The 13,283-nt window shown below is 42.0% G+C and overlaps 1 protein-coding gene across 1 annotated transcript; it reads left to right on the top strand.

Moving 5' to 3' along the window:
- The first annotated feature begins 2,164 nt into the window (after nt 1-2,164).
- Nucleotides 2,165-12,934, top strand: clcn4 (chloride channel, voltage-sensitive 4). The gene is made up of 12 exons (XM_078243555.1): nt 2,165-2,345; nt 3,467-3,621; nt 4,473-4,572; nt 5,185-5,372; nt 5,886-6,008; nt 7,462-7,668; nt 8,343-8,423; nt 9,010-9,555; nt 10,242-10,428; nt 10,753-11,151; nt 11,529-11,745; nt 11,946-12,934. The coding sequence occupies exons 1-12, from the start codon at nt 2,330-2,332 to the stop codon at nt 12,034-12,036; spliced, it is 2,310 nt and encodes a 769-aa protein (XP_078099681.1). The 5' UTR covers nt 2,165-2,329; the 3' UTR covers nt 12,037-12,934.
- The last annotated feature ends 349 nt before the right edge of the window (nt 12,935-13,283 follow it).

Genomic DNA, 13,283 nt, shown 5'->3' with positions numbered 1-13,283 from the left:
GGAAAGATGTCTGCAGCTCTGCTTGTAGTTCCTGCTGATGACAGTTTAATTATGTTAATATATCGATATAATCGATCAATTTAAAGATGTTGAATCGAATAAAGTAGTAAAAGTATAATATTACTCTCTGAAATGTTAAGGGCAAAATCTTTAAATAATTAATTAACTAAAAACCTTTGAAGGTTCAGTGAGTGAGCTGTCAGCTGCTGGTGTCTGGTGTAATGGCGCCCTCTGGTGGACATCAGCAGGAACTACAAGCAGAGCTACACACGTTTTCCAGTTTTTTCATCTAATTTTATTATTTATTTTGCCTACAATCGATCAATTTAAAGATATTAAATCTAATAAAGTAGTAAACGTTTAATATTACCCTTTTGAGATGTTGTTATGGGCAAAATGTTTAAAATAATTCACAAAATAAAACGTTAAAAACCTTTGAAGGTTCAGTGAGTGAGTTCCAGCTGCTGGTGTCTGGTGTAATGGCGCCCTCTGGTGGACATCAGCAGGAACTACAAGCAGAGCTACACACACGCAAATAGACACTAAAACATGTTTATTCCTCTAATTTTATTGTTTTAATTTGAATGTATTTATCTTATACATTAACCCACCTCATTTGTTTAATTAATTTAAATTTCAAGACTTTTACATGAACTATCCCTTTTTTTAAATCATTTTTCTAATAATTATTCTGTGCACTTTTATTTCATTTTCTTACCCTGTAATCGATTAATTTAAAGAAATTGGATCTATTGTAGTAGTAAAAGAATATTATTCCTCTCTGAGATGTTTTAAGGGCAAAATGTTTTAATAATTCAAAAAATCATAAGGTTAAAACGCTTTAAAGCTGGTGTCTGGTGTAATGGCGCCCTCTGGTGGAGATCAGCAGGAACTACAACCAGAACTGAACACAACACACATTAGAATATGTTTACAGTTTATTCTGACTTAATTTGTTCAATAAAGATTTTGTCATCAACATCTCAAAAGGGGAATATTATACTTGTACTACTATATTAGATTTAACATATTTAAATTTATCGATTATAGGCTAAATAAAAAAGGAGAAACGTGTCTGCAGCTCTGCTTGTAGTTCCTGCTGATGTCCACCAGAGGGCGCCATTACACCAGACACCAGCAGCTGACAGCTGGAACTCACTCAGTGAACTTTTAAAGGTTTTATTTTGTGAATTATTTAAACATTTTGCCCTTCACAACATTTCAGAGATGAATATAATACTGTAACTACTATATTAGATTTAATATCTTTGAATTGATCGATTTTATAAATAAATAAAAATAAAAAAAATAGAGGAAAAACCTTCTGCTTGTAGTTTCTGCTGATGTCCACCAGAGGGCGCCATCACACCAGACACCAGCAGCTGACAGGTTTTTAACGTTTTTTCACATTTTGTCGTTCACTACATTTCAGAGGGGAATATTATACTGTAACTACTATATTAGATTTAATATCTTTGAATTGATCGATTTTAGACAAAATAAATAAAATAAAAAGATAGACTACCACACTACTAGCAGAAAAACCTTCTGCTTGTAGTTCCTGCTGATGTCCACCAGAGGGCGCCATCACACCAGACACCAGCAGCTGACAGCTGGAACTCACTCAGTGAAAAAAAGATTTTTTACGTTTTGACATCTCAGAGAGGAATATTATACGTTTACTACATTTAGACACGAAAATAAAATAAAAAATATCTTAATTTACTGTCTTTATGCAAATAAATAAAATAAAGAGAGTAGGTATTTAAAATAACACATTTAAACAATCTAATAAAAATGATTACATCATATTAAATTAAAGTTAAACTTTAAGAGTGAGTTAGTGTATAAGATACATACATTCAAATTAAAGAAATTGGAGGAATAAACTGGAAAGATATTTTGTGCATTTAAAAATGCTTATTTTTTCAAATTTTTGAAACATTTAAAAATGTGGTTTGACATATTTATACGTTTAAAAGATTACAAACAATTATTTTTCACATATTTTATACAGTTAAGATGTATTTACATGTTTCCTTAACATTTAAAAAGATTTCTTTACGTATTTTTCATACTTTTTATAGCTTTTAAAGTTGGTATTTTGTTTTTTCCGGTTCATCTTTCCAATAGACGATCTTTGTGTGAGTGAGTCTGAACAGGTGCATTGTGGGAGGCAGTCTCTGACGCGGTCCTGTTTATTTCTTGACATCTAAACGCCACTTTTCTCTCTATAACGAAGCTAAAATGCAGAACAAAGTCGACATTATATAAGGTATTAATTTAAAAGAAACATTTAACACCCGCAGTCGCCAGGACGGACTGTAACATGGAGGCCGGTGAAGGTAAAAGACGACTTTATCGAGCTACCTTAGCTAACGTTAGAGGAGAGGATGCTAGTGCTAGCTTTAAATGCTAACACATTAAGCAAAGCACTTATACTGATTTCAGAAAACTTGTAATACAAAAACAAACTGTCTTGATGCAAATAATCAACTGGTAAAGTTTCATGGTGATATATGCATTAATTAAAATATTATTCCTATTCAGCTGTACTGTCTGCCCTAATGTAACTAACAGCCTTCTGTTTATTCATTGTTATGCTTGTAATAAATAAATGTCAGTTAGCACAAAGGGATTTTGCTAATTAAAGACTGTAGCAGAATATTTATCAACTTGTGCACCCTTGAAAGGTGAGATAGTGAGAGATGCCAGCCCAAAACTGTTCTCTTCATGATTGATATCATATTCAGGAGTTGTGCACTGATGGTTGCATCTTCTGTTTATATGTCTTTGATATTTTATAGACCGATTAAGATAATATAGTTATTTATCTCGAGGGAAATTGCTGGGCAGCAGCAGCAGCAGTTGCGATAAAAATTGGGTAGAGTGCAAATCCCCAAAAAATGTATAATGCCAAAATGAGCTAGCTGCAGGGCCAACAAGATTAGGTCATACTTAAAGAAGGAGAAGGAGGGGGTGTGTGTGTGTGTGTGTGTGTGTGTGTGTGTGTCTGTCTGTCTGTCTGTCTGTCTGTCTGTCTGTCTGTCTGTCTGTCTGTCTGTCTGTCTGTGTGTCTGTGTGTCTGTGTGTCTCCCTTGACATATAATACAATAAAATAAATCATTATATGGACCAGGTTACAGAGTTTGAATGAAAAAATAGTAATAATAAAAATAGTATAGGGAGGGTAGTACTAATTCAGCTGCAGTCCTTAGTTATTTATTCGTCATTTGTTCTGAAATTATCAGAATTATCAGAACAGTTTCTGCAGAATATAGTTTTTTAAAACAACCATGCACTGTTTCATGTGTATCAAACTGAGGCTGCTGGGAAATGCAGTTTTCATGCAGAGAATCAAACATTAAGACTACTTTTTGTGTGAGAAAGAGGCTGACTGTGGCCGTCTCCTCCCCAGTCAGTCACTACTGGTGTTGAATATTGACGGTCTGTTCTCCTCCGCCAGGTGTCAGCAGTGCCACGCCCACGGAGGAGATGAACGGAGCTGGAAACTTGATGGATTTTCTGGACGAGCCTTTTCCTGATGTGGGCACGTATGAAGACTTCCACACCATCGACTGGCTGAGGGAGAAATCCAGAGACACGGACCGACACCGCAAGGTTTGACCAGGTTTTCTATTAACACACATGTAACTATATATATTTGTTGTTTCTTATTTGGCAGTTGTTGTTTCCTAAGTAAGTCTCTCTACCTGACGAAAAAGTTATTATTGTGTTTTAAACCTGACGAGAACATAAAAAACACATAGTTTATTCCTGTTTTAGACAGAGGAGCATAGTCTGGTATATCGGATGTACAGGCTGCTGGGATGTCAGGCCTTCTCCTTCCTCTCCGCGATCTATTTAGCAAGGACACCGTTGCTGCGTCCGGAGTTCAGCGCCGCTCAAAATGGTTGTGATTGGTTTAAAGAAATAAAAAGAAGCAGGAGCATTTATCCAATAGGTGCTTTAGCGAGACTACTAGGAGAATAGCAAATGGGGGAGGGGTAAAGAGATGAGTTGTTATCACAGTGAAAACTGAGGCAGAAACACTGATACTGATTCATAGGTTTCTTGTGGTTTCACCTTCTGCTCTGTGACGGAAAAAATGCAGCGATGGCCTGCCGACCAGAATACTACTAGTGCCAATCTTCCTTTGAAACACACGGAGAACAAAAGCTTTCCTGCTGAGTAACGTATATCTCTGTGAACCAGATTCATTCAGCCGGTCCCAGTCTATTCACCCAACTGTTTAAAGTTGGAAGATCTGAGTAGGATGTGCTCGTTGTTGTTGAATTTCACGTTCGTCCAGTGGAGCTGCTGTTTCTGAAGAGTAGAAACTGCTTCAGTATGTTTGAAAAGCCTCTGTCTTGTCCCTGAATTTGGCCTGTGATTCTTACATCTTTTTAATCATCAGCTAGTTAATGCAAACTCTGTATAACATGCATTTCTGCTTTTTGTTTGTCTCCCAGATCACCAGTAAGAGTAAGGAGTCCTTCTGGGAGCTGATCAAGAGCCTGCTGGACGCCTGGTCAGGATGGGTGGTGATGCTGCTCATCGGACTCCTCTCAGGTCAGTCACAAGGGAAGACGGTACTCTTCACTACAGTATGACAGAGAAGCCGTGTAAACTATTGATACTGATGGTTGTTTAGTTATTAGGGCTGCAACTAACGATTATTTTTTATTGTGCATTCATGGATTATTTTCTGGATGAATGGAGGAGTTGGTTGGTCTCTAAATGTCAGAAAATGGTGAAAAATGTTTCCCAAAAGGCCAAGATGACATCATCAAATATCTTGTTTTGTCCACAACTCAAAGATATTCAGTTTACTGTCACAGAGGAGAGAAGAAACCAGAACAGATTCACATTTAACAAAGCTGACATCAGACATCATTTTTAGGAGCTGGAATGAGATTGGGTGGTGGTGGTACAAGAGAAGAATATGTTTAGATCTTGGTTGAAGTGAAATTAAAGGTCAATCAATATCACAAAAAAGGTTTTCATGTTGTTATTACTGTCAACAAGTTCATAGCACACATACATTTAGATCCTTTTCTATCATCACAGGTGATTGAACATGCATGTGCAGCTTGAAACCTCTGCTGGAAGAGCATGAAACATTGTTGTACCAAGACTATCATCACTCATAGTAAGGCTTGAGACGTGTCCTGTTTTCTGCAGGGACGCTGGCCGGAGTGATCGACCTGGCAGTGGACTGGATGACAGATCTGAAGGAAGGTGTGTGTCTGTCGGCCTTCTGGTACAGCCACGAGCAGTGCTGCTGGACGTCCAACGAGACGACCTTCGACGACCGGGACAAGTGTCCTCAGTGGCAGAAGTGGGCCGAGCTGATGACGGGCCACGCTGAGGTAAGACCTGGCTCCCGCCAAAATAAAACATAATTGTAAAAGTTACTGAGCACGAGTAGGAGTTCAACCCACATCTGCACAACTATCCATCATTAATAATCATTCGGTTTCTGTCTTATCAGGGTCAGGTTGCAGCCAAGTCAGTTTATTTATAACATATTTTAAATCTTTAGGTGTAACAGACAAAATAATGGCAATCACGTAGTCTTGTAAATAATTGTTGAGACTCGAAAGTAGTCATAAAAAGATGAGTTATAAGTGTGAAAAGATGGGGACAAGCTGACAGTGCTTCCCAGTTTAGGAAATGTTTGATCACCAGTGGAAGCTGTCATTAATGGTGAATTATCAAAAAGTATCTGCTATAATTTAATAAAAGCAGTTTTATTGAGGAATCCTTTAGTTTAATCAGGAAATAATAAAAATATGGTCTTCTATGCACACTTTTGGCCCTAATCATGTGTCCAGAAGCTGTTCTGTTTACTGTTTATAATATAATGCCTTTTTGTCTCTCAGGGAGCGGGAGCGTACGTGTTGAACTACTTCCTGTACGTTCTGTGGGCTCTGCTGTTTTCCTTCCTGGCGGTATCACTGGTGCGAGTGTTCGCTCCGTATGCCTGCGGGTCAGGAATCCCAGAGGTGAGACCGAGGTTTCCGTGATCCATGAGATTTCAATGTCCCAGACAAATGGGAGGAATTTCAGCCAAATATTATCTGTGTTTATTGAGATTAAAAACAATTGATCAAGGCACATGGATTCATAATGTTTTGTATTTAAAAGCTACTTTAGCTTATATTCCAATTAAAATAAGTCCTGTCAATAGACTCGTCTCCATAATAACGCTGTTTTAAATATAAACAAATATTACACAGTGTTGACACGGCAAAAAAAGTCACACATACAAAGCATGGAAATAAGACGGGTTCTCTGTTTAAAGGCGGGTGGGGTGACGCCTGACGAAAAAAAAACATCCGTACCTTATACGTATTACTGTCATCTCTGTTTTTGGATCGAATCATAACAAGAGTTATCTCGAGACACTTTACAGATAGAGTAGGTCTAGACCACACTCTATAGTTTACAAAGCCCCAACAATTCTAGTAATTCCCCCAACAAGCATTTAGAGCGACAGTGGCGAGGGAAAACTCCCTTTTAGGAAGAAACCTCGGCAGACCCAGGCTCTTGGTAGGTGGTGTCTGACGGTGCCGGTTGGGGGTGTGATGAACAGTGGCAATAATAGTCATAATAAAGAAGATGGAACAGTGACTAGAAATAGTAGTCGTAGTAGTTCATGTCATAGCAGGGCACTGCCGGGCGTTACAGGATGTAGCGTGGCACAGCAGAGCATAGCTGGACATAGAAGGACGCAGCAGGACACAGCAGAGCGTAGCAGGACACAGCAGAGCGTAGCAGGACACAGCAGAGCGTAGCAGGACACTGCAGAGCGTAGCAGGACACAGCAGAGCGTAGCAGGACACTGCAGAGCGTAGCAGGGAGTGCAGCAGATTGAGCTCTCAATCTACCGGTCAGTTTTTGTTCCTACCCTCACCTATGGTCATGACCGAAAGAACAAGATCCAGGGTACAAGCAGCCGAAATGGGTTTCCTCAGGAGGGTAGCTGGCGTCTCCCTTAGAGATAGGGTGAGAAGCTCATTTATCCGTGAGAAGCTCGGAGTAGAGCCGCTGCTCCTTCGCGTCAAAAGGAGCCAGTTGAGGTGGTTCGGGCATCTGGTAAGGATGCCCCCTGGGCGCCTCCCTAGGGAGGTGTTCCAGGCACGTCCAGCTGGGAGGAGGCCTCGGGGGAGACCCAGGACTAGGTGGAGGGATTATATCTCCACCCTGGCCTGGGAACGCCTCGGGATCCCCCAGTCGGAGCTGGTTAATGTGGCTCAGGAAAGGGAAGTTTGGGGTCCCCTGCTGGAGTTGCTGCCCCCACAACCTGACCCCGGATAAGTGGACGAAGATGGATGGATGGATGGATGGTTTAAATATTGTTTTAACTGTTTAACTTATCAAAGTTCTTAATCTTGGTTAACGATTAATCGTCAACATCCCTTATTCACAGATACTAATATTTGTGTTTTTGTGCAGATCAAGACAATCCTGAGCGGCTTCATCATCCGGGGCTACCTGGGGAAATGGACCCTGCTGATCAAGACGGTCACCCTGGTTCTGGCGGTGTCATCGGGTCTCAGCCTGGGGAAGGAGGGCCCTTTGGTCCACGTGGCCTGCTGCTGTGGAAACCTCTTCTGCAGCCTCTTCTCCAAGTACAGCAAGAACGAGGGCAAGCGCCGAGAGGTACGCCGCTTGTAAAACACCTGAACACCAAGCAGCAACTTTTGAGCTCATCAGATTTCTGAAATACACACATTAGAGGTTTATTTGTCAGCACATAATCAAGTGTGTCATGCTCACATTTAGCAGAACAATACGCTTCAATGAACACTTAATAATATCCTTTGGTTATGAGTTTCAACGTCACAGCTCAAACAAGATAAATAAGTTTTACAGAGACTTTATGTAGCATTCAAATATGCAGTTTCCATCTTTTTGAGATATGTTTGGCCTGAAAAAGTTTTAATTGGTATTAAGGACTCCTTTTAATGGGATAATGTAGATTTAAATCCAGAAATATAATCACATTTTATGTTTTAAAAGATTTTATTGTGAGGCATCATTCCAAAGATAACAAAACATGGTATTGTCATGCTTCTTTTCCACATAAACCAACATAATGTCAAAAAGACAAGAAGAACACACTTCAAATAAAAATAATTAAATAAAAAATACATACATGAATGAAAACAATAACAATTATAATATTTAATTGAAAAAACATAATAATATTAATAATAAAAAACACAATCATACTATAACTTGTAGAACATCACCTGCAAACTGTTCTTCTAATCACATTTTAAATGACTGAAATAGAGACGTTGTGATTGTGTATCTGACCTCTGACCTCTCAGGTGTTATCGGCCGCAGCAGCAGCTGGAGTGTCGGTGGCCTTCGGTGCACCGATCGGAGGAGTTCTGTTCAGCCTGGAAGAGGTTTGTTAAAAATCACACGTTCTCCCGCTGCATTAAGCTGTATGAAGCTGCTGACCTGTGAGACAGCGCTGAAGTCAGACAGTGTCATGTTTTTGTTTACTTTGCGGTCAGCCTGTTCATCACGGCCGGCTACTTTTGGGGGATATACCTCGATATAGGGCTGTTCGATTATGGGGGAAAAAATCTTAATCACGTTTATTTTAGTCAGTATTGAAATCATGATTATTTAACACGATTATTCTTGGCTTTTGGAAAGATGTTGCTTTTATTGAAGTTATAAAACAGTGAAACTGTTAAACAAATCAACAGTGAATAAGAGTTTACCTGCAAAACGTAATGTGCAAAATAATCGTTTTTCTTTAGGAGCCGAAATCGTAATCCTGATTATTATTTGGTTAATTGAGCAGCCCTACTTCGATACGTAATCCTGATTATTATTTGGTTAATTGAGCAGCCCTACTTCGATACGTAATCCTGATTATTATTTGGTTAATTGAGCAGCCCTACTTCGATACGTACAATACAGCTGTCTTTTGTTCAATGCTTTTCTCTAAAAACAATCAGCCGTCCTTCGTCTCTCCCGCAGGTCAGTTACTACTTCCCTCTGAAGACTCTGTGGCGTTCGTTCTTCGCTGCCCTGGTCGCCGCCTTCACGCTGCGCTCCATCAACCCGTTCGGCAACAGCCGCCTGGTGCTCTTCTACGTGGAGTACCACACGCCGTGGTACATGGCCGAGCTGGTGCCGTTCATCCTGCTGGGCGTGTTTGGCGGCCTCTGGGGGACCCTCTTCATCCGGGCCAACATCGCCTGGTGCCGTCGAAGGAAGACCACCCAGCTGGGGAAGTACCCGGTCCTGGAGGTCATCGCCGTGACGGGTATCACCGCCGTGCTGGCGTTTCCAAACCCGTATACCCGTCGCAGCACCAGCGAGCTCATCTCTGAGCTTTTCAATGACTGCGGCGCGCTGGAGTCGTCACAGCTGTGCGATTATATCAATAACCCCAACATGAGTCGGCCAGTGGACGACATCCCGGACCGACCGGCGGGGCCCGGGGTCTACAACGCCCTCTGGCAGCTCGCCCTCGCTCTCGTCTTTAAAATTGTCATCACCATTTTCACCTTTGGCATGAAGGTCAGTAAGAGAAAGAGGATGGGGAATACATTTGGTTTGTCAAAAAAAAACTGCTCCCCTTTTAAAGGCCTTTACAGACGGGTGGCGTGACAAATAAATTACACAAAAATGAGTTCAAATTGAGATTCCTTTTAGTGAAATACTCTTGAGTGAGTTTCTTTCCCTCTGGTAAACAGTGTAGCATACAGTATGTCTAGGGCTATTACTGTGAAAGGTAAAAACTTGTGTCTCTGGTAAACGCTGTCTTTGTCAAGTTTGAAAGGACTTCAGAAGTTTGCCTTCTGTACAATCCAAGGAGAGCAGCCTCCTTGTTGTTGTATTATGATTGTCATAAATAAAACAACACAACGTGATTGGTTGATGTCTTTTTTCGCAGTGCGAAAGCTCAGAAAAATCGACCTCATTCTGAACAAAATGACGTTGCTTTATCGCAGCGTAATATTCACGTTCCGTGTGAAAATACTTATGACAAAAACAACAGTTCGAAAAAAATATATTGACGTGTGAATAAATCACGTGTAAAGGCTTTTAGGGTGCATTATTAATTAGAAAACTAATCTTCTTTACTAAACCTTCTTTTCATACTTCTGATTAGAGTTACTGTACATACTCTCTATGCTTCAACAAGATAATAATGTTACAAATAGTGTTTGGAGACCCAAAAAAAGCTTCTGTTTCCTGTCCAGATCCCGTCAGGTCTCTTCATTCCCAGCATGGCTGTTGGAGCTATCGCAGGACGGATCGTCGGGATCGCCGTAGAGCAGATGGCGTACCACCACCACGACTGGATCATCTTCAAGAACTGGTGCCGGCCCGGCGCTGACTGTGTCACACCGGGACTCTACGCCATGGTGGGAGCCGCCGCCTGTCTGGGTGAGGAGAAGCAGTTCTGTAAACTTCATCTCTGTTTGTGAGAGTTTACGTGGGTGAAGATTAGTGGGCACATCTGATGTCTTTAACTGAGTAGGTGGGTGGTGATGGTTCAGTGGATATGACACATGCCTTTGGTGTGGGAGACCTGGGTTTGATTCCCACTGCGCTACATCAACCAATGTGTCCCTAAGCAAGACACTTAACACTGGATAAAAGTGTCAGCTAAATGACATGTAATGTAATGAGTAAATCTAGAAATTCAAAGCATTTAAACTCTTCAGCCTTGCATCCTGTAATGAATGAGCTGTGATTGCGTCCTTTCAGGCGGGGTGACCAGGATGACCGTCTCTCTGGTAGTCATCATGTTTGAGCTCACAGGCGGTTTGGAGTACATCGTCCCCCTGATGGCCGCCGCTGTCACCAGCAAGTGGGTGGCGGACGCCTTTGGGAAGGAGGGCATCTACGAGTCTCACATCCAGCTCAACGGCTACCCCTACCTGGACGTCAGGGACGAGTTCACCCACCGCACGTTGGCCACCGACGTGATGCGGCCCCGCAGGAACGACCCCCCTCTGGCCGTCCTCACCCAGGACACCACCACAGTGGAGGACGTGGAGGCGCTGATCAAAGACACCGATTATAACGGCTTCCCTGTGGTCGTTTCCAGAGAGTCGGAGAGGCTCATCGGCTTCGTTCAGCGCCGGGATCTCACCCTGGCCATCAGTAAGTTGGTTAAACTAGTTCAGGTCTTTATTGAGTACACTTTTATCATGACCACTGATATTCTCTGGTGAGTCACGTAGGATGTGTACTAGGGCTGCCTCCTCTCTTATCGCTCATTTTGGTTTTAGTCGACTACGATTTCTTTAGACGATAAGTCATTTTCTATGCTTTTTTTCATGCTGAATGACTTATTTCTAAGAATCTTCTGAGCACATCTTTGGTAGACGCAAGATTTAAAGTGGTGCTTTTTGGAGAAACTCAATTTGAGTGCATTTGTACTGACTGACTGTCATCAGGAAACAAGGCCCAGATTAGTTTTCATTTTCCACCCAGGCCTGAAGATGTTTGAACAGACTTCTCCCCCTTTTTGTCTACAGAAACCGCCCGTCAGAAGCAGGACGGCGTGGTGAGCAGCTCGGTGGTCTACTTCACCGAGGACGCGCCCCAGCTGCCAGCCAGCAACCCGCAGCCACTGAAGCTGCGGCGCATCCTGAACCTCAGCCCGTTCACCGTCACCGACCACACGCCCATGGAGACGGTCGTGGACATCTTCCGCAAGCTTGGCCTCCGCCAGTGTCTTGTCACCAGGAGCGGGTAAGAACATGACTTGACGCCTAAATACAAACCACAAATAAAAAGCTTTTCTAGTTGTAAAAAAGACAATTTCACTACAGCAAAGAATGGATGTTTTTTAACCCATTCATAAAGGTCATTTATTTTCTTCTGCTGTTTTGTATATGAGTGTTGAGTGGATAGACATGACGTGACCTCTGACCTTGTTTATTTCTGTTCAGGCGTCTCCTGGGCATCATCACCAAGAAGGATGTCCTGCGACACATGGCTCAAATGATGAACCAGGATCCAGAGTCCATCATGTTCAATTAGCAAAAGAGAGAGGAGCTTTACTCCGCTGACGTTGTAAATAGGTGAGACCAGTGCGACGCTACTGTAACTGCAACCTGTGAAGAATTCCTCCCACCTCATGACAGGCAAGTCCTAACCGTAGTAACCACATCATCTCTGCTCCACGTGTTTTCAATGTAACTGCGTTGGAATATTTAGCCAGAGGCAGAAAGCTTTTACTTCCGCTTAACAATTTCAACCCCTAAGAAGATCAGTTGTTTGCAGAGTGAAAGAACTGAAGAGCTGATCTTTTTCTTTACTATGATCTGGAAACACACGTTTAGCATGTTTAATGTTCAGAGTGCCAAACTCTGGGTCTTCAGTTTCAACAGTGTCAAGATCAACACTCCCACGGTCATCCACTTAATCAGTAAATAAATGACTGTGGGAGTGAAGCATTAAACTTTATTGCTTCAAGTTCAAGGAAAACGTTTAGAAAGCCTCGCTGAAGGGAAAACTGGTGACGGAAAGCAGTATTTGCAACTTGGAAACAAAGTGGTCAAGTGTAAGGATGTGTTCACAGGGTTGCTGCACAGACCTGAAAAGTCTGGCACGTTGTAGAAAATGAATTTGATACTAATAATCTTTAGTAATCTTACAATGGTGATCATAAAGTCTGAAAAAACTATGTATGAAATATCATCTCACTCAAAAAGGGTGTATTTGAAGATAGTGTTTAACTAAATCCTCACATTTGAGTACCATCTGGTGGTTGTAGCACCTCCAAGAACAAGTGATTGGTCGGAAATTCTCTCTCCCTCTCCCTCAATCTCTACCTCTCTCTCTCTCTCTCTCAATCTCTACCTCTCTCTCTCTCTCCCTCAATCTCTACCTCTCTCTCTCTCTCTCTCTCTCTCTCTCTCTCTCTCTCTCTCTCTCTCTCTCTCTCTCAATCTCTCCCTCTCTCTCTCTCTCTCTCTCTCTCTCTCTCCCTCTCCCTCAATCTCTACCTCTCTCTCCCTCAATCTCTACCTCTCTCTCTCTCTCTCTCTCTGTCTGTCTGTCTCTGTCTCTCTCTCTCTCTCTCTCTCTCTCTCTCTCTCTCTCTCTCTCTCTCTCTCTCTCTCTCTCTCTCTCTCTCAATCTCTACCTCTCTCTCTCTCTCCCTCAATCTCTACCTCTCTCCCTCTCTCTCTCTCTCCCTCAATCTCTACCTCTCTCTCTCTCTCTCTCTCTCTCCCTTAATCTCTACCTCTCTCTCTCTCTCTCTCTCTCTCTCCCTTAATCTC

The sequence above is a fragment of the Sander vitreus genome, chromosome 24 (genome assembly GCF_031162955.1).
Source record: "Sander vitreus isolate 19-12246 chromosome 24, sanVit1, whole genome shotgun sequence".
NCBI classification, from domain to species: Eukaryota; Metazoa; Chordata; class Actinopteri; order Perciformes; family Percidae; genus Sander; species Sander vitreus.
Note: the sequence above shows the minus strand (reverse complement) of the source record. Positions and strands in the feature narration are given on the sequence as shown.

Coding starts and splice junctions, on each gene's coding strand:
- clcn4 (XM_078243555.1), top strand. Junction 5,373..5,885: donor TGATGACGGGCCACGCTGAG/GTAAGACCTGGC, acceptor TTTGTCTCTCAG/GGAGCGGGAGCGTACGTGTT. Junction 11,746..11,945: donor TGTCTTGTCACCAGGAGCGG/GTAAGAACATGA, acceptor ATTTCTGTTCAG/GCGTCTCCTGGGCATCATCA.